A 22,044-nucleotide genomic window follows, 5' to 3' on the forward strand; every position below is an offset into this window, starting at 1 on the left:
GAAATAATTTTGAATTTCTTTAAAGTGAATTTCGTTTTGTATAAATTGTAGCCTTAATTTCAAATTACCTGGATTTAATAAATAAGCAAATAGGCAATAGCAGACAATAATCGTGACATGGAGGCGCTGGAGCGATCACACTTTGCAAAATAGACGGAGCGCAGTAGAATAGGAACGCAATAATTCTGACTAAAATATACATATTTCTAAAATATCTGTTGTTGGACAATAAATGTGCCATATGTGAAATTTTAAACCCAGAAGTAAATATATTTTTATGAAAGTGACCATCTAATATGCTTTTGTTTTTATTTTCATTTTTAGTTTAGTGAATTTAAAAACTAAATTATTAATTTAGTTTTTGGCCACCGTATAAACCCCCTTTCTGCACAATGTATTGAATAGCCTTCATTACACTCACTGTATTTCAATATCAACATTGCTTTTAGTATCAGGGGGCAGGATGTGAAATAAAATTATTATTAAAATAAGTACAGATTTATTTTTTCCAAATAGAAAAACTTACCGGGATATATACCGTTTATCACCATTTAACCAAAAAAGTATTGGGTTTACAAAATCCAATGATTCTGACAGTTTTTGCCTTTGAAATGACCCAATAACCCTGAATTCACCCCATACACACACTCTCTCACTCTCTCACTCTCACACTCTCTCTCACCATCTCTCTCTCACTCTCTCACTCTCTTACACACACACACACTCTCACTCAGACTCCCACACACACACACACACACACACACACACACACACACACACACACACACACACACACACTCACACTCTCTCACACTCTCTCACACTCTCTCACACTCTCTCACACTCTCTCACACTCACTCAACTACTCACTCAACTACTCACTCCCACTCACTCACACACACACTCACTCTCACACAGAGTGATTCCACGAGCACCAGGGAGTATTGAGATCAGTTTAATGTGATGAGATCATACCGACTGTAACATCAACACATGAAGCACATGCAAGTGCTTTATAATACACATCTGGAGGCGTCTGAGCGGGACAAACAATGAGTGTGTGTGTGTGTGAGACGGCTGAGTGTGTTCACAACACGGATAGCACCGGATTCAGATCAGTGTGTGATGATGATGATATAGCTGCCCTATCCACACACACACACACACACACACACACACACACACAACCTTTTAATGCTTGCGTTTAACCTCTTACAAACAGAACAGTGAACAAACGTCCATCTAACACACTCTCAGAGCAGATCTGCAGTGTTTCAGACAGCGGTCAGAGACTCTAACACACACTCAGAGCAGATCTGCAGTGTTTCAGACAGCGGTCAGAGACTCTAACACACACTCAGAGCAGATCTGCAGTGTTTCAGACAGCGGTCAGAGACTCTAACACACTCTCAGAGCAGATCTGCAGTGTTTCAGACAGCGGTCAGAGACTCTAACACACTCTCAGAGCAGATCTGCAGTGTTTCAGACAGCGGTCAGAGACTCTAACACACACTCAGAGCAGATCTGCAGTGTTTCAGACAGCGGTCAGAGACTCTAACACACACTCAGAGCAGATCTGCAGTGTTTCAGACAGCGGTCAGAGACTCTAACACACTCTCAGAGCAGATCTGCAGTGTTTCAGACAGCGGTCAGAGACTCTAACACACTCTCAGAGCAGATCTGCAGTGTTTCAGACAGCGGTCAGAGACTCTAACACACACTCAGAGCAGATCTGCAGTGTTTCAGACAGCGGTCAGAGACTCTAACACACACTCAGAGCAGATCTGCAGTGTTTCAGACAGCGGTCAGAGACTCTAACACACTCTCAGAGCAGATCTGCAGTGTTTCAGACAGCGGTCAGAGACTCTAACACACTCTCAGAGCAGATCTGCAGTGTTTCAGACAGCGGTCAGAGACTCTAACACACACTCAGAGCAGATCTGCAGTGTTTCAGACAGCGGTCAGAGACTCTAACACACTCTCAGAGCAGATCTGCAGTGTTTCAGACAGCGGTCAGAGACTCTAACACACTCTCAGAGCAGATCTGCAGTGTTTCAGAAAGCGGTCAGAGACTCTAACACACTCTCAGAGCAGATCTGCAGTGTTTCAGACAGCGGTCAGAGACTCTAACACACTCTCAGAGCAGATCTGCAGTGTTTCAGACAGCGGTCAGAGACTCTAACACACTCTCAGAGCAGATCTGCAGTGTTTCAGACAGCGGTCAGAGACTCTAACACACTCTCAGAGCAGATCTGCAGTGTTTCAGACAGCGGTCAGAGACTCTAACACACACTCAGAGCAGATCTGCAGTGTTTCAGACAGCGGTCAGAGACTCTAACACACACTCAGAGCAGATCTGCAGTGTTTCAGACAGCGGTCAGAGACTCTAACACACTCTCAGAGCAGATCTGCAGTGTTTCAGACAGCGGTCAGAGACTCTAACACACTCTCAGAGCAGATCTGCAGTGTTTCAGACAGCGGTCAGAGACTCTAACACACTCTCAGAGCAGATCTGCAGTGTTTCAGACAGCGGTCAGAGACTCTAACACACACTCAGAGCAGATCTGCAGTGTTTCAGACAGCGGTCAGAGACTCTAACACACACTCAGAGCAGATCTGCAGTGTTTCAGACAGCGGTCAGAGACTCTAACACACACTCAGAGCAGATCTGCAGTGTTTCAGACAGCGGTCAGAGACTCGAACACACACTCAGAGCAGATCTGCAGTGTTTCAGACAGCGGTCAGAGACTCTAACACACTCTCAGAGCAGATCTGCAGTGTTTCAGACAGCGGTCAGAGACTCTAACACACTCTCAGAGCAGATCTGCAGTGTTTCAGACAGCGGTCAGAGACTCGAACACACTCTCAGAGCAGATCTGCAGTGTTTCAGACAGCGGTCAGAGACTCTAACACACACACTCAGAGCAGATCTGCAGTGTTTCAGACAGCGGTCAGAGACTCTAACACACACTCAGAGCAGATCTGCAGTGTTTCAGACAGCGGTCGGAGACTCTAACACACACTCAGAGCAGATCTGCAGTGTTTCAGACAGCGGTCAGAGACTCTAACACACTCTCAGAGCAGATCTGCAGTGTTTCAGACAGCGGTCAGAGACTCTAACACACACTCAGAGCAGATCTGCAGTGTTTCAGACAGCGGTCAGAGACTCTAACACACTCTCAGAGCAGATCTGCAGTGTTTCAGACAGCGGTCATAGACTCTAACACACACTCAGAGCAGATCTGCAGTGTTTCAGACAGCGGTCAGAGACTCTAACACACACTCAGAGCAGATCTGCAGTGTTTCAGACAGCGGTCATAGACTCTAACACACACTCAGAGCAGATCTGCAGTGTTTCAGACAGCGGTCAGAGACTCTAACACACACTCAGAGCAGATCTGCAGTGTTTCAGACAGCGGTCAGAGACTCTAACACACACTCAGAGCAGATCTGCAGTGTTTCAGACAGCGGTCAGAGACTCGAACACACACTCAGAGCAGATCTGCAGTGTTTCAGACAGCGGTCAGAGACTCTAACACACACTCAGAGCAGATCTGCAGTGTTTCAGACAGCGGTCAGAGACTCTAACACACACTCAGAGCAGATCTGCAGTGTTTCAGACAGCGGTCAGAGACTCTAACACACACTCAGAGCAGATCTGCAGTGTTTCAGACAGCGGTCAGAGACTCTAACACACTCTCAGAGCAGATCTGCAGTGTTTCAGACAGCGGTCGGAGACTCTAACACACACTCAGAGCAGATCTGCAGTGTTTCAGACAGCGGTCAGAGACTCTAACACACTCTCAGAGCAGATCTGCAGTGTTTCAGACAGCGGTCGGAGACTCTAACACACACTCAGAGCAGATCTGCAGTGTTTCAGACAGCGGTCAGAGACTCTAACACACTCTCAGACACTCTCACTCTCAGTGTTTCAGACACACAGAAGCGTCACATGACATCTAATGCTCTGGATAAAGGGAAGGCATGAGTCTGAGGTCACATCCAGATCACACCTCATGGGATGAACACAGTTCCTCTGGCCGTTATTAGTGTGTGTCCGTCTCATTGGCAGCGGTCAGTCTGTGACACAGGAAGGGAAGATCTAAAAGCGGTGGAGGTGGTGGTGTGAGGGTTTGAGACGGATCCTGATGTGTGTTTAACACTGACGCTCCTCATCTCTGAGCCAATAAATAACTCTCTCTCTCTCTCTCTCTCTCCTGGTTAAAAACACTGGTTCCTTGGGTCAGCTCCTGAGAACAGAGGTCAGTCAGAAATCAGTAGGTCTGATACAAATTAAACAGTTCAGATGCATGAACATGAAAAAGGTCAATAAATAAGTTATTAAATATTAAATTAACATGTGACGAAACAAAATAAATAAATGTGCTTTATTATTTATTTCTAAATTTGCTTAAAAGTCTAGAGAGAAACCAAATATAATGAAATAAACAAATGATTAAATGTTAAATTATGATAAAATGTAAAATAAATGAGATTAAAAGTCTAAAAATTATTAATAATAATAATAATATTATTAAAATAAGTAAATTAGCTTAAGTAAACATACATATATTATATATACAGTGAGGAAAATAAGTATTTGAACACCCGCTATTTTGCAAGTTCTCCCACTTAGAAATCATGGAGGGGTCTGAAATTGTCATCGTAGGTGCATGTCCACTGTGAGACATAATCTAAAAAAAAAAAATCCAGAAATCACAATGTATGATTTTTTAACTATTTATTTGTGTGATACAGCTGCAAATAAGTATTTGAACACCTGTTTATCAGCTAGAATTCTGACCCTCAAATACCTGTTAGTCTGCCTTTAAAATGTCCACCTCCACTCCATTTATTATCCTAAATTAGATGCTCCTGTTTGAGGTCGTTAGCTGCATAAAGACACCTGTCCATCCCATACAATCAGTAAGAATCCAACTACTAACATGGCCAAGACCAAAGAGCTGTCCAAACACACTAGAGACTAAATTGTACACCTCCACAAGGCTGGAAAGGGCTACGGGGAAATTGCCAAGCAGCTTGGTGAAAAAAGGTCCACTGTTGGAGCAATCATTAGAAAATGGAAGAAGCTAAACATGACTGTCAATCTCCCTCAGACTGGGGCTCCATGCAAGATCTCACCTCGTGGGGTCTCAATGATCCTGAGAAAGGGGAGAAATCAGCCCAGAACTACACGGGAGGAGCTGGTCAATGACCTGAAAAGAGCTGGGACCACCGTTTCCAAGGTTACTGTTGGTAATACACTAAGACATGGTCATGGTTTGAAATCATGCATGGCACGGAAGGTTCCCGTCTTAAGTTTGCCAATGACCATTTGGATGATCCAGAGGAGTCATGGGAGAAAGTCATGTGGTCAGATGAGACCAAAATAGAACTTTTTGGGTCGAATGATGAGTACCATCCCAAGAACACCATCCCTACTGTGAAGCATGGGGGTGGCAGCATCATGCTGTGGGGGTGTTTTTCTGCACATGGGACAGGGCGACTGCACTGTATTAAGGAGAGGATGACCGGGGCCATGTATTGCGAGATTTTGGGGAACAACCTCCTTCCCTCAGTTAGAGCTGAAGATGGGTCGAGGCTGGGTCTTCCAACATGACAATGACCCGAAGCACAGCCAGGAGAACCAAGGAGTGGCTCTGTAAGAAGCAGATCAAGGTTCTGGCGTGGCCTAGCCAGTCTCCAGACCTAAACCCAATAGAGAATCTTTGGAGGAGCTCAAACTCCGGCCAGAAACCTGATCTAGAGAAGATCTGTGTGGAGGAGTGGGCCAAAATCCCTCCTGCAGTGCAAACCTGCTGAAAAACTACAGGAAACCTTTGACCTCTGGAATTGCAAACAAAGGCTACTGTACCAAATATTAACATTGATTTTCTCAGGTGTTCAAATACTTATTTGCAGCTGTATCATACAAATAAATAGTTTAAAAAATCATACATTGTGATTTCTGGATTTTTTTTAATTTAGATTATGTCTGCTACAGTGGACATGCACCTCCGATGACAATTTCAGACCCTCCATGATTTCTAAGTTGGAGAACTTGCAAAATAGCGGGTGTTCAAATACTTATTTTCCTCACTGTATATATATATACACACAGGTGCTGGTCATATAATTAGAATATCATCCAAAAAGTTGATTTACTACACTAATTCCATTCAAAAAGTGAAACTTGTATATTATATTCATTCATTACACACAGACTGATATATTTCAAATGTTTATTTCTTTTAATTTTGATGATTATAACGGACAACTAAGGAAAATCCCAAACTCAGTATCTCAGAAAATGTGAATATTGTGAAAAGGTTCAATATTGAAGACACCTGGTGCCACACTCTAATCAGCTAATGAACTCAAAACACCTGCAAAGGCCTTTAAATGGTCTCTCAGTCTAGTTCTGTAGGTTACACAAATATGGGGAAGACTGCTGACTTAACAGTTGTCCAAAAGACGACCATCGACACCTTGCACAAGGAGGGCAAGACACAAAAGGTCATTGCAAAAGAGGCTGGCTGTTCACAGAGCTCTGTGTCCAACAGTGATGCGCGGGTTGATCCAAAATGAGCGGGTGCCCGCGGCCACCCGCGGTTACCCGCGGTTACGAGTCATCCAAAAATATTTTTAATGATATTCGGGTCACGGTCGGTCGGATCGTCAATAAATCCTTATTTACCTTTTGAATGTTGAGCGTTATTAACTTTTGAATAAATGCTGACGCGGGACAAAATGCCCGATTTCCCAAAACGTTGAACTGAGCAATGCCATTGTACCATTTTAATAGGCTACTTTTAAACGCATTTAAAGTCAGTTTTATGTATTTTCTGAGAGGGGGCGGGATTTTTGTTGGGAAAGTCGGGGGAGAGACGCACACTTCGATTAGACTGGATAAACACATGCAGCATCTTAATTGTTAAGAAAATTTAACGAAATAAATGAATAAATCAAGCCTGTATTACATAACACTAGGCTATATCATACAGCATTCAGAAAAATAACAGTTTGCGCTCCTAAGGGCTTTCACACTTTTCCAAATGTTTTCCAAATGTGGGCTGATGAATTCTTCAAGCCGGGTCGAAACATAAACATCGCGTTCATCAATAATATGCATCTGGAGCTGAAATGGAAAATGATGGGCCGCCTCAAGAACTTCCTGCTCTCGCTGCTGCACCTCTGAGCGCACCACGTCAGGGCCTGAAACATTTTCTCAATGGCCCAATGAGCTACGATGAGCATTTACTACTTTTAAAAAATGCGGGTCAGGAAGCGGGTCGGGTACAATATTTTCTTCTTTTTTTTTGCGGTCCGAGTTGCGGGCGGGTTAGTTGAAAACGTCGGTCGGGTGCGGGTTGTTTATACATTGACCCGCGCATCACTGGTGTCCAAGCACATTAATAGAGAGGCGAAGGGAAGGAAGAAAAAAGTGGACAAGCAATAGGGATAACCACACCCTGGAGAGGATTGTGCTTCAAGAACCACTACGCACAGACGTATGCAAGACATGGGTTTCAGCTGTCGCATTCCTTGTGTCAAGCCACTCTTGAACAACAGACAGCATCAGAAGCGTCTCGCCTGGGCTAAAGACAGAAAGGACTGGACTGCTGCTGAGTGGTCCAAAGTTATGTTCTCTGATGAAAGTAAATTTAGCATTTCCTTTGGAAATCAGGGTCCCAGAGCCTGGAGGAAGAGAGGAGAGGCACACAATCCACGCTGCTTGAGGTCCAGTGTAAAGTTTCCACAGTCAGTGATGGTTTGGGGTGCCATGTCATCTGCTGGTGTTGGTCCACTGTGTTTTCTGAGGTCCAAGGTCAACGAAAATCTATGGGCTATTGTGAAGAGGAAGATGCGATATGCCAGACCCAACAATGCAGAAGAGCTGAAGGCCACTATCAAAGCAACCTGGGCTCTCATAACACCTGAGCAGTGCCACAGACTGATCGACTCCATGCCACGCCGCATTGCTGCAGTAATTCAGGCAAAAGGAGCCCAAACTAAGTATTGAGTGCTGTACATGTTCATACTTTTCAGTTGGCCAAGATTTCTAAAAATCCTTTCTTTGTATTGGTCTTAAGTAATATTCTTATTTTCTGAGATACTGAATTTGGGATTTTCCTTAGTTGTCAGTTATAATCATCAAAATTAAAAGAAATAAACATTTGAAATATATCAGTCTTTGTAATGAATGAATGTAATATACAAGTTTCCCTTTTTAAACTTTTTGATGATATTCTAATTATATGACCAGCCCCTGTATATAATATACACACACACATTAACGTACGGTGATTAAATGTTAAATTAACATAAAAGATTAAAAAAAAAGTTTGATGTGATGTCATGATGATGTCATACCTGTGAGGTACGAGGTCAGTGGGTTGAGGCGCTTGTGTGGTGTCCGGAGTCTCTTGGCAGATGCCCGTCGGGCTGAGAACTGGACACACACACACACACACACACACACAGTTATTACTTCATCTTCATCTGTCTCTAGTGTGTGATGAGCACAAGTTCATATTCCTCATTATAATAATTAATGCGCAGAATAAAGGGGCGGGGCCTGGTTGAGTTAGTTAGCCGTGTGTTGGTTAAAAAAAAAGGTTAAAGTTTGAATAAACTGTTGTTAAAATTTACACTTTGTATGATTCCAATTAATTAGACATGCTTTATGTTTATAAAAATTTAAATTTAATGATTAAAATCCCCCAAAAATGAATTTGGAGAAAAATTTAACAGATTAAATAGAATTTAATAACAATTGAACAAAACACAGATTAACAGCAACAACTTGACATAGTACCTTATACATAAACACCATAAAACTTTTAATAAATTGTTAAATTTGATCATTTTTATGAAAATAAATGTTTAGGACCCTTTTTAAAAAAAAATAATATTTATGATTCCAATTAATTAGACATGCTTTTTGTTTACAAAAATTTAAATTTAACCATTAAATTCTCCAAAAAGAGAAAAAAAATAAAAGAATATATCTGCAAGCAGCATTACCGGGGCCAAGGGCAAAGTAAGAAGACAAGGCATGCCAAAATGGCTGGCAGTGTCAGATCAACAGCAGCAATGAGCAATTAAAACACATTTGAAGATGATTTTAGGCAAAAAGGCTGAAAAATGCATTGTAGTCTATAGGAATTTAATGTTTTGTTCCATTATTAGCGCCACCAAGAGACACAATCCTACCATATTTGTATGTGTCCTCGTAGTGAGCCCATACATGTGTGTGTCAATTTTGGTGAAAATATCTAATTTCATTTTGAAGTTATAGACATTTATATGAAAAAACACGTAAAATATGACTGACACCTGACTTTGATTGGATTTTACTCCCCTTACTATCAATATTTTGACATTTGGGCATTAGCGGTCAGCTATCGACCTATGTTTCTAAACTTCTGACGCTGGTTTCGTCTCGATCGGACTAGCGGTTGCGAAGATATCATCTAACGTTTTTTAAGCGCTAAATTATTAATTTAATATAAATTCCAGAGTTCATAAAATACAGCATTTTAGCACATAATTCAAAATGGCCGACAGCCAAAATGGCTGATATGGTAAAATTGGATATCAGACGACTCTGCATGCCGTCCTGAATCTAACGAGAACACTTTTTATTTTTGGACAAATGGTTCAGAAGTTATAAGCAAAAATAGCCATTTTTGTATCTCCGGACCGGTAGGTGGCGCTGTGCCGAAACGCTGCATGTTGCCTCAGGTCATGCTTGTGATGACATGTACTAAGTTTGGTTTGAATACGATAAAGCGTTGCGGAGATATAGCCTTAAGTGTATTTTCGCAAGCGCTACGTAAAATTTGTTTGTGTGTTTATCGAAAACGATTTGACGAATCAACTTGAATTCCACAACTTCGCAACATGGTCGGAAGATGATCTGGGTCAATTTTCAAGCAAATCAGATGAACCGTCTAGGAGGAGTTCGCAAAAGTAGGTTTTTCGTAAAATTCAAAATGGCGGGAATTTTTTTTTTGTCTCTATCCCTTAGGGTTCAAAAGTTATTAGCATACACATGAGTGAAACTTTGGACTGACGGTGGCGCTAGAGGGATTGAGTTAGAGACTCCAAAATTGCTACAGTGACAGATCAGACTGCCCTCTATCAGTGTGGCAAATTTCACGCAAGCGGTTCTATGAGCTGATGGAGATGAGCAGGTGTGAGTGTGAGCGGTCACATGACCTCTGACCTTTACCTGCGCGCTCCCGCTCCTCCTGCAGAGCCTCGATGTACTGCGGACTCAGAGCCTCGTCTGCGTCCCCGATCAGGTAGATGTTCTTGAAGCGGTGATACAGCATGGAGGCTTTGAACATGATGGCCTCGCTACCACGGAACCACCGCATCTGACGACACACACACACACACACACACGCGTGAGTCCCGGCTCTGACCCAGAAGCCTCAGCGGCGGACGGGCCGCACTCTCACCTTGCGGAGTGTGTCGATGAGCTCGCTGTGGTTCTGGATGTTTCGGGACGACACAGGGACGGTGCTCAGCTCGTCCAGAGCCGACAGACACTTACTGACATCCTGACAGAGAGAGAGAGAGATTACCCACAATCCCCGCAACACATACGCAACTGATGAACAACTGACAGGAAACCGGTTCATACTGGATTGTCGAGCGTCATGGAGATTCTGATGTCACCGTGCAGCCGGTAGAGTAGAGAGTCTGTGACCGACAGGGAGGGAGCTGAAACACACACACACACACACACAGTTAGAGCGCTACACACACACACAGTTAGAGCGCTACACACACACACACACACAGTTAGAGCGCTACACACACACACACACAGTTAGAGCGCTACACACACACACACACACAGTTAGAGCGCTACACACACACACACACACACAGTTAGAGCGCTACACACACACACACAGTTAGAGCGCTACACACACACACACACACAGTTAGAGCGCTACACACACACACACACACAGTTAGAGCGCTACACACACACACACACATTTAGAGCTCTACACACACACACAGTTAGAGCGCTACACACACACACACACACACACACAGTTAGAGCGCTACACACACACACACACAGGTTTCGATGTGTGTGTCTCACCTTTGCGCTCCTCCTCTCTGCTGGTGTTGTTCTGTCTGTAGAAACAAACACTCAGTTAATAATCATAACTACGACATCATCATCATTAACGCTAAACGCGTCTAATGTGAGTTTGAATATCATTTATAGCGACAACAGTCAAATCACCAGATCTTGATCACTCGCAACCAATCCACACTCACAGCCAATCAGAAGAGAGTGTGGGCGGAGTCTCTGCAAATGCACTCGCAACCAAATCAATCCACACTCACAGCCAATCAGAAGAGAGTGTGGGCGGAGTCTCTGCAAATGCACTCGCAACCAAATCAATTCACACTCACAGCCAATCAGAAGAGAGTGTGGGCGGAGTCTCTCTGCAGGCGCACTGCACTCGCAACCAAATCAATCCACAATCACAGCCAATCAGAAGAGCGTGTGGGCAGAGTCACTAACTGCACTAACAGCCAATCAGAAGAGCGTGTGGGCGTGTAGAATAGTGTTTGTTCAGTTTGAATGTTGTTCTCTCTAAGATCTGATCTGATTTATCTGTTGCTCAAACTCACATCAGATACTTTTACCATGAACTAAATCACTCACTCTGCGCTCCGGCTGTCATGTTCTCCGTTCTGCTCCGCCTCCTTCCTCTCGCTCCGCCCCCCTCGGCTCCGCTTCTGCGGCTCCTGGTGTTGAGGCTCAGCGCTGGGCGGAGTCTTCCCCCTGGTGGACGTGACCAGCCCCTGCAGGGACTTCAGCACGCTCTGCCTCTTCTCCGGCGGGATCTTGCTCCTCTGCGGGAGACAGACACACAGAGAGACGTCAGCCGGCTCCGCCTACAGCGCTCCCGCGCTATAGCGCTAACTACAGCGCTAACTATATTAGTGTCCACACCAGCGGACGATAACTATAGTGATAACTAAATTAGTGTCCACACCAGCAGACGATAACTATAGTGATAACTATATTAGTGTCCACATCAGTGGACGATAAAGTTTACTATATTAGTGTCCACACCAGCTGACGATAACTATAACGATAACTAAATTAGTGTCCACACCAGCAGACGATAACTATAGTGATAACTATATTAGTGTCCACATCAGTGGACGATAACGTTAACTATATTAGTGTCCACACCAGCTGACGATAACTATAACGATAACTATATTAGTGTCCACACCAGCAGACGATAACTATAGCGATAACTATATTAGTGTCCACACCAGCAGACGATAACTATAGCGATAACTATATAAGTGTCCACACCAGTGGACGATAACTATAAGGATAACTATATTGTGTCCACACCGGCGGACGATAACTATAAGGATAACTATATTGTGTCCACACCGGCGGACGATAACTATAACTATATTAGTGTCCACACCAGCGGACGATAACTATAAGGATAACTATATTAGTGTCCACACCAGCGGACGATAACTATAGCGATAACTATATTAGTGTCCACACCAGTGGACGATAACTATAACGATAACTATATAAGTGTCCACACCAGTGGACGATAACTATAAGGATAAATATATTAGTGTCCACACCAGTGGACGATAACTATAACGATAACTATATTAGTGTCCACACCAGCAGACGATAACTATAGCGATAACTATATAAGTGTCCACACCAGTGGACGATAACTATAAGGATAACTATATTGTGTCCACACCGGCGGACGATAACTATAAGGATAACTATATTGTGTCCACACCGGCGGACGATAACTATAACTATATTAGTGTCCACACCAGCGGACGATAACTATAAGGATAACTATATTAGTGTCCACACCAGCGGACGATAACTATAGCGATAACTATATTAGTGTCCACACCAGTGGACGATAACTATAACGATAACTATATAAGTGTCCACACCAGTGGACGATAACTATAAGGATAAATATATTAGTGTCCACACCAGTGGACGATAACTATAACGATAACTATATTAGTGTCCACACCAGTGGACGATAACTATAAGGATAACTATATTAGTGTCCACACCAGTGGACAATAACTATAAGGATAACTATATAAGTGTCCACACCAGTGGACTATAACTATAACGATAACTATATTAGTGTCCACACCAGTGGACGATAACTATAAGGATAACTATATTAGTGTCCACACCAGCGGACGATAACTATAACGATAACTACAACCCCAAATCAGAAAGAGTTGGGACAGTATGGAAAACGCAAATAAATAAAAAAAGAAGTGATTTCTAAATTTACTTTGACTTGTATTTCATTGCAGACAATATGAACACAAAATATTTAATGTTTTGTCTGGTCAACTTCATGTCATTTGTAAATATGCATCCTTTCCTGTCATTCAGACCTGCAACACATTTCAAAAAAAGTTGGGACAGTAAAGCATTTACCACTTTGTAATGTTACCATTCCTTTTCACAACACTTAAAAGACGTTTAGGGACTGAAGACACCAAGTGATGAAGTGTTTCAGGTGTAATTTTGTCTCATTCTTCCTGCAAACAAGTCTTAAGGTGGGCAACAGTACGGGCTCTTCGTTGTCCACATTCTCTATTGGAGACAGGTCAGGACTGCAGGCAGGCCAGTCAAGTACCCGAACCCTCTTCCTCCGCAGCCAGGACTGCAGAATGTGTGCAGAATGTGGTTTTGCATTGTCTTGTTGAAATATGCATGGACGTCCCTGGAAAAGATGTCTTCTTGAAGGCAGCATATTATGCTCCAAAATCTCTATGTACTTTTCAGCATTAATGGTGCCTTCACAGAAGTGCAAGTTACCTTTGCCAAGGGCACTGACACAACCCCATACCATGACAGACCCTGGCTTTTGGACTTGTTGCTGGTAACAGTCTGGATGATCCTTTTCTTCTTTGGTCCGGAGCACACGGCGTCCATTCCTCCCAAAAAATACCTGAAATACTGATTCATCTGACCACAGTACACGTTTCCACTGTGTGATGGTCCATCCCAGATGCCTCGAGCCCAGAGAAGTCGACGGCGCTTCTGGACACTGTTAACATAGGGCTTCCTTTTGGCACAGTACAGTTTTAACTGGCATTTGTGGATGTAACTACATATTGTGGTACTTGACAAAGGTTTGCCAAAGTAGTCCTGAGCCCATGTGGTGATATCGCTTATAGATGAATGACGATTCTTGATGCAGTGCTGCCTGAGGGATCGGAGATCACGGTTGTTCAGCTTAGGCTTGCGCCCTTGTCCTTTACGCACTGAAACTCCTCCAGATTCCTTGAATCTTTTAATTATGTTATGCACTGTTGAATGTGAAATATCCGAATCTCTTTCTATCTTTCTTTGAGGAACATTGTTTTTAAACATTTCAATAATTTTCTCACGTATTTGTTGGCAAACTGGCGATCCTCGGCCCATCTTTGCTCCTAAAGGATTAGACCTTTCTTGGATGCTGCTTTTGTACCAAATCATAATTACAATCACCTGCTGACATCACCTGTTTCCAATCACATCATTATTTAACCATTTTACCTCATTACTAGCCCTAAATTGCTCCTGTCCCAACTTTTTTTGAAATGTGTTGCAGGTCTGAATGACAGGAAAGGAGGCATATTTACAAATGACATGAAGTTGGCCAGACAAAACATGAAATATTTTGTGTTCATATTGTCTGCAATGAAATACAAGTCAAAGTAAATTTAGAAATCACTTTTTTTTTTTTCGTTTTCCATACAGTCCCAACTTTTTCTGATTTGGGGTTGTATATTAGTGTCCACACTAGCGGACGATAACTATAGCGATAACTATATTAGTGTCCACACCAGCAGACGATAACTATAACTATATTAGTGTCCACACCAGCTGACGATAACTATAACGATATTAGTGTCCACACCAGCAGACGATAACTATAACGATAACTATATTAGTGTCCACACCAGCTGACGATAACTATAACTATATTAGTGTCCACACCAGCTGACGATAACTATAACTATATTAGTGTCCACACCAGCTGACGATAACTATAACTATATTAGTGTCCACACCAGCAGACGATAACTATAACGATAACTATATTAGTGTCCACACCAGTGGATGATAACAATAACTCTCACCTCTTCACCTCGCGGATTCTTCTCCTCTTTCGCCTCATCCTGTTTTCCGGAGACGGCCGTCTGTCTCAGCTCCTCTTGCTCGTCTGTGAGCCGCTTCCTCTTCAAGCCTGTACAGTGATCAGGGCAGAAGCTCTTTATGCTCATAATGACCCTCCAGACCATAATGAACACATCCACAACTGCTCATTTGCTTCTGTAATGGGACTCATGGGAAATCTTTTAAGAGCGGGATAATAATAAAAATGTAGTTATATCTTTCACACAGCTTTCATAGTGCAGCTTTAAAACCACTCACAAACTAAGACCAGGACACATCTATGTGGAAACACCGCGTGTTCTCTGTTATACGGTAGGGGGCGCTATTACACATCTCCTGATCAAAACACAGGAGAAGAAGAAGCAGAAACAAGCGAGAACGCTGCTTGTAAAACTGATTTTAAATGCTAATTTTAATGCTAACTGTGAGTAAAGTTTGAAATAAGTTTGAAAAACTATGAAAGTTTAAAGGATTTAATTAGCAACACATATTGACTAGCATGATTTAACACATTGCCGACACACCTTAGCATGTTTCTATCACGATTTAATACATTGTTAACATGTTAGCATGATTAGCACATTGTTAGCAATACTTCAGGTCACCTGCTGCTGTCGAAGGGGCGGAGCTGCTCGTCACCGGAAGAGAAGTAGGCGTGTCTTTAACATCAGAGTCCGCTTGAGAGCGTTTGCGTCTCAGAGTGGGCGGAGCTTCAGTGATGTAATCGGTGCTCTCGCTCAGATCTGCAGTCGAGCGCATAAAGTTTTATATGGGTTCTAGCACATTGCTAACATATTTCTAGCATGTTGTTAGCCTGTTTCTGCATGTTGTTAGCATGATTAGCACATTGTTAGCCAGACTTCAGGTCACCTGCTGGAGTCGAGGGGGCGGAGCTTCTCGTCACTGGAAGAGAAGTAGGCGTGTCTTTAACCTCAGCGTCCGCTTGCGAGCGTTTGCGTCTCAGAGTGGGCGGAGCTTCAGTGATGTCATCGGTGCTCTCGCTCAGATCTGCAGTCGAGCGCATAAAGTTTTATATGGGTTCTAGCACATTGCTAACATATTTCTAGCATGTTGTTAGCCTGTTTCTGCATGTTGTTAGCATGATTAGCACATTGTTAGCCAGACTTCAGGTCACCTGCTGGAGTCGAGGGGGCGGAGCTTCTCGTCACTGGAAGAGAAGTAGGCGTGTCTTTAACCTCAGCGTCCCCTTGCGAGCGTTTGCGTCTCAGAGTGGGCGGCGCGGCAGTGATGTCATCTGTGCAAGAGGGCGTGAACGTTTAAAGCCAATACAATTTTTAAACATGCTCTAACACGTTTTAGCATTATTTAACACATTGTTAACATGTTACTGCATGTTTCTAGCATGATTTAATACACTGTTAGCATGATTAGCACATGATTAGCACATTGTTAGCATTTTGTTAGCATTATTAGCACATTGTTAGCATGTTGTTAGCATGATTAGCACATTGTTAGCAAGACTTCAGGTCACCTGCTGGGGTCGAGGGGGCGGAGCTGCTCGTCACTGGAAGAGAAGTAGGCGTGTCTTTAACATCAGAGTCCGCTTGCGAACGTTTGCGTCTCAGAGTGGGCGGCGCGGCAGTGATGTCATCTGTGCTCTCGCTCAGATCTGCAGTCGAGCGCGTGAACATTTGAAGTCAATAAAATGTTTTAAATAGGTTCTAGCACATTGCTAACATGTTTTAGCATGATTTAGCACATTGTTAGCATGTTTCTAGCATGATTTAATAAATTGTTAGCATGTTGTTAGCATAATTAGCACACTGTTAACATGTTTCTGCATGTTGTTAAAATGATTAGCACATTGTTAGCAAGACTTCAGGTCACCTGCTGGGGTTGAGGGGGCGGAGCTTCTCGTCTCTGGAAGAGAAGTAAGCGTGTCTTTAACATCAGAGTCCGCTTGCGAGCATTTGCGTCTCAGAGTGGGCGGCGCGGCAGTGATGTCATCGGTGCTCTCGCTCAGATCTGCAATAGAGCGTGTGAACGTTTGAAGTCAATAAAATGTTTTAAATAGGTTCTAGCACATTGCTAACATGAATTAACATATTTCTAGCATGTTTTAACACATTGTTAGCATTTTTCTGCATGTTATTAACATGATTAGCACATTGTTAGCAAGACTTCAGGTCACCTGCTGGGGTCGAGGGGGCGGAGCTTCTCGTCACTGGAAGAGAAGTGGGCGTGTCCTTCACATCAGTGTCCGCTTGCGAGCGTTTGCTTCTCAGAGTGGGCGGAGCTTCAGTGATGTCATCTGTGCAAGAGGGCGTGAACGTTTATTGAAGTTTGAAGTCAATAAAATGTTTTAAACATGTTCTAACACAGTGCTAACACGTTTTAGCATTATTTAACATATTGTTAGCATTTTGCTAGCATTATTTAGCACATTGTTATCATTTTTCTTCATGTTGTTAGCATGATTAGCACATTGTTAGCATGTTGTTAGCATTATTAGCATGTTGTTAGCATGATTAGCACATTGTTAGCCAGACTTCAGGTCACCTGCTGGGGTCGAGGGGGCGGAGCTTCTCGTCACTGGAAGAGAAGTAGGCGTGTCTTTAACATCAGAGTCCGCTTGCGAACGTTTGCGTCTCAGAATGGGCGGAACTTCAGTGATGTCATCGGTGCTCTTGCTCAGATCTGCAATAGAGCGCGTGAAAGTTTGAAGTCAATAAAATGTTTTAAATAGGTTCTAGCACATTGCTAACATGTTTTAGCATTATTTAACACATTGTTAGCATTTTGCTAGCATGATTTAACACATTGTTAACATTTTTCTGCATGTTGTTAACATGATTAGCACATTGTTAGCATGTTGTTAGCATGATTAGCACATTAGCAAGATTTCAGGTCACCTGCTGCGGTCGAGGGGGCGGAGCTTCTCGTCACTGGAAGAGAAGTAGGCGTGTCTTTAACATCAGAGTCCGCTTGTGAACGTTTGCTTCTCAGAGTGGGCGGAGCTTCAGTGATGTCAACTGTGCAAGAGGGCGTGAACGTTTATGAAAGTTTGGAGTCAATAAAATGTTTTAAACATGTTCTAGCATGATTTAGGACATTGCTATAAAGTTTTAATACGTTTCTAACATGACTTAACATGTTCCTGGTATATTTCTAGCCGTATTTATTACTTTGCTAACATGATTTAGCACACATCGTTAACACATTTCACATGTTAGCATGTTTTAACACGTTGCTGGTATAATTCTAATATGAATTAGCATTTGCTAACCTGATTAAAATGTTGTTAGCATGATTAACATGTTAGCATGATTAGCACATTATTAGCAAGACTTCAGGTCACCTGCTGGGGTCGAGGGGGCGGAGCTTCTCGTCACTGGAAGAGAAGTAGGCGTGTCTTTAACCTCAGCGTCCGCTTGTGAACGTTTGCGTCTCAGAGTGGGCGGAGCTTCAGTGATGTCAACTGTGCAAGAGGCGCGTGAACGTTTATATAAGTTTGAAGTCAATAAAATGTTTTAAATAGGTTCTAACACAGTGCTAACATGTTTTAGCATGATTTAGCACATTGTTAGCATTTTTCTGAATGTTGTTAGCATGATTAGCACATTGTTAACATGATTAACACATTGCTAGCATGTTAACATGATTAGCACATTGCTAGCATGTTGTTAGCATGATTAGCACATTGTTAGCCAGACTTCAGGTCACCTGCTGGGGTCGAGGGGGCGGAGCTTCTCGTCACTGGAAGAGAAGTAGGCGTGTCCTTCACATCAGAGTCCGCTTGCGAGCGTTTGCGTCTCAGAGTGGGCGGCGTGGCAGTGATGTCATCTGTGCAAGAGGGCGTGAACGTTTATGGAAGTTTGGAGTCAATAAAATGTGTTAAACATGTTCTAAGACAGTGCTAACACGTTTTAGCATGAATTAGCACATTGTTAGCATTTTGCTAGCATTATTTAACACATTGTTAGCATTTTGCTAGCATGATTTAACACATTGTTAACATTTTTCTGCATGTTGTTAGCATGATTAGCACATTGTTAGCATGTTGTTAGCATGATTAGCACATTGTTAGCCAGACTTCAGGTCACCTGCTGCTGTCGAAGGGGTGGAGCTTCTCGTCACTGGAAGAGAAGTAGGCGTGTCTTTAACCTCAGCGTCCGCTTGTGAACGTTTGCGTCTCAGAGTGGGCGGAGCTTCAGTGATGTCATCTGTGCAAGAGGGCGTGAACGTTTATGGAAGTTTGAAGTCAATTAAATGTTTTAAACATGTTCTAGCACAGTGCTAACGCTTTATAGCATCATTAAACATATTGTTAGCATTTTGTTAGCATGATTTAACACATTGTTAGCAAGACTTCAGGTCACCTGCTGCGGTCGAGGGGGCGGAGCTTCTCGTCACTGGAAGAGAAGTAGGCGTGTCTTTAACCTCAGCGTCCGCTTGCGAGCGTTTGCGTCTCAGAGTGGGCGGAGCTTCAGTGATGTCATCGGTGCAAGAGGGCATGAATGTTTATGAAAGTTTGAAGTCAGTAAAATGTTTTAAACATGTTCTAGCACAGTGCTAACACGTTTTAACATGATTTAGGACATTGTTAACATGATTAGCACATTGTTAGCATTTTCTATCATGATTTAATACAATGTTAGCATGTTGTTAACATGATTAGCACATTGTTAGCATTTTCTATCATGATTTAATACAATGTTAGCATGTTGTTAACCTGATTAGCACATTGTTAGCATTTTCTATCATGATTTAATACAATGTTAGCATGTTGTTAGCATGATTAGCACATTGTTAGCAAGACTTCAGGTCACCTGCTGGGGTCGAGGGGGCGGAGCTTCTCGTCACTGGAAGAGAAGTAGGCGTGTCTTTAACATCAGTGTCCGCTTGCAAGCGTTTGCGTCTCAGAGTGGGCGGCGCGGCAGTGATGTCATCTGTGCAAGAGGGCGTCAATAAAATGTTTTAAACATGTTCTAACACAGTGCTAACAAGTTTTAGCATGATTAGCACATTGTTAACATGATTAACACATTATCATCATGTTTTAAGCATGATTAGCACATTGTTAGCATTTTCTATCATGCTTTAGCACATTGTTAGCATTTTCTATCATGATTTAATACATTGTTAGCATATTAACACATTGTTAGCATGTTTTTAGCATTTTCTATCATGCTTTAGCACATTGTTAGCATGTTTCTATCATGCTTTAGCACATTGTTAGCCAGACTTCAGGTCACCTGCTGCTGTCGAAGGGGTGGAGCTTCTCGTCACTGGAAGAGAAGTAGGCGTGTCTTTAACATCAGAGTCCGCTTGCGAGCGTTTGCGTCTCTGAGTGGGTGGAGCTTCAGTGATGTCATCTGTGCAAGAGGGCGTGAACGTTTATGAAAGTTTGAAGTCAATCAAATGTTTTAAACATGTTTAGCACAGTGCTAACACATTCTATCATGATTTAACACATTGTTAACATGATTAACACATTATCATCATGTTTTAAGCATGATTAGCACATTGTTAGCATGTTTCTATCATGCTTTAGCACATTGTTAGCATTTTCTATCATGATTAGCACATTGTTAGCATGTTTTAACATTTTCTATCATGCTTTAACACATTGTTAACATTTTCTATCATGATTAAGCACATTGTTAGCATGTTAGCAAGATTAACACATTGTTAGCATGATTAGCACATTGTTAGCATTTTCTATCATGCTTTAGCACATTGTTAGCATGTTTCTATCATGCTTTAGCACATTGTTAGCATGTTTCTATCATGCTTTAGCACATTGTTAGCATGTTTCCATCATGCTTTAGCACATTGTTAGCATGTTTCTATCATGCTTTAGCACATTGTTAGCATGTTTCCATCATGCTTTAGCACATTGTTAGCCAGACTTCAGGTCACCTGCTGGGGTCGAGGGGGCGGAGCTTCTCGTCACTGGAAGAGAAGTAGGCGTGTCTTTAACATCAGAGTCCGCTTGCGAGCGTTTGCGTCTCTGAGTGGGCGGAGCTTCAGTGATGTCATCTGTGCAAGAGGGCGTGAACGTTTATGAAAGTTTGAAGTCAATCAAATGTTTTAAACATGTTTAGCACAGTGCTAACACATTCTATCATGATTTAATACATTGTTAGCATTATTAGCACATTGTTAGCATGTTTTTAGCATTTTCTATCATGATTTAGCACATTGTTAGCATTATTAGCACATTGTTAGCATGTTTTTAGCATTTTCTATCATGATTTAATACATTGTTAGCATTATTAGCACATTGTTAGCATGTTTTTAGCATTTTCTATCATGATTTAATACATTGTTAGCATTATTAGCACATTGTTAGCATGTTTTTAGCATTTTCTATCATGATTTAGCACATTGTTAGCATTTTCTATCATGATTTAATACATTGTTAGCATTATTAGCACATTGTTAGCATGTTTTTAGCATTTTCTATCATGATTTAGCACATTGTTAACATTTTCTATCATGATTAGGGATGCAACGATTACCGGTTTCACGATAAACCACGGTAAAATTTTGTGACGGTTAGTAATAACGTATAAAATTTAATTATCATTAAAACCGCATGTGATTATCACGATTTTAAAACTCGCGGTAAATCTTGTCCAGTCAGCGTCAGTCTGGCGCAGCGCACTGCTGTTTTCTGAATGAGAATAAATGGCAGAAGGCAGTGACAGCGCCGGGAGATTTTTCAGCCTCTAAAAGGACCAAATCTGAGGCGTTGTCATATTTTGGCTTTTACAAAAGTCCTGAGGGAAACTTAATCGCAGATGGTCACCCTGTCTGCAGAACATGCCAGAAGAAAG

General features: G+C 42.3%; 1 protein-coding gene across 1 annotated transcript in view; it reads right to left on the reverse strand.

Annotated features, from left to right (window-relative positions):
• Positions 1–939: 939 nt before the first annotated feature.
• LOC307118013 (uncharacterized protein) overlaps positions 940–22,044 on the reverse strand; it is a gene marked incomplete at its 5' end in the record, with an annotated part of 26,265 nt that continues 5,160 nt past the window's right edge. Inside the window, 23 exons of the mRNA XM_079803306.1 lie at positions 940–4,250; positions 8,374–8,452; positions 10,238–10,385; positions 10,470–10,571; positions 10,655–10,734; positions 11,129–11,163; positions 11,705–11,895; positions 15,205–15,311; positions 15,847–15,984; positions 16,112–16,249; positions 16,377–16,496; positions 16,734–16,871; positions 17,090–17,227; positions 17,394–17,513; positions 17,762–17,899; positions 18,115–18,234; positions 18,561–18,680; positions 18,926–19,045; positions 19,306–19,425; positions 19,582–19,686; positions 20,032–20,151; positions 20,458–20,577; positions 21,125–21,244. Of these exons, the coding sequence (XP_079659432.1) occupies positions 4,244–4,250; positions 8,374–8,452; positions 10,238–10,385; positions 10,470–10,571; positions 10,655–10,734; positions 11,129–11,163; positions 11,705–11,895; positions 15,205–15,311; positions 15,847–15,984; positions 16,112–16,249; positions 16,377–16,496; positions 16,734–16,871; positions 17,090–17,227; positions 17,394–17,513; positions 17,762–17,899; positions 18,115–18,234; positions 18,561–18,680; positions 18,926–19,045; positions 19,306–19,425; positions 19,582–19,686; positions 20,032–20,151; positions 20,458–20,577; positions 21,125–21,244 (2,624 nt within the window). The 3' untranslated portion in view covers positions 940–4,243. The remainder of the gene's footprint in view (positions 4,251–8,373; positions 8,453–10,237; positions 10,386–10,469; positions 10,572–10,654; positions 10,735–11,128; positions 11,164–11,704; positions 11,896–15,204; positions 15,312–15,846; positions 15,985–16,111; positions 16,250–16,376; positions 16,497–16,733; positions 16,872–17,089; positions 17,228–17,393; positions 17,514–17,761; positions 17,900–18,114; positions 18,235–18,560; positions 18,681–18,925; positions 19,046–19,305; positions 19,426–19,581; positions 19,687–20,031; positions 20,152–20,457; positions 20,578–21,124; positions 21,245–22,044) is intronic.

Source organism: Gobio gobio (genome assembly GCF_949357685.1).
Source record: "Gobio gobio genome assembly, chromosome: 21".
Taxonomy (NCBI): Eukaryota; Metazoa; Chordata; class Actinopteri; order Cypriniformes; family Gobionidae; genus Gobio; species Gobio gobio.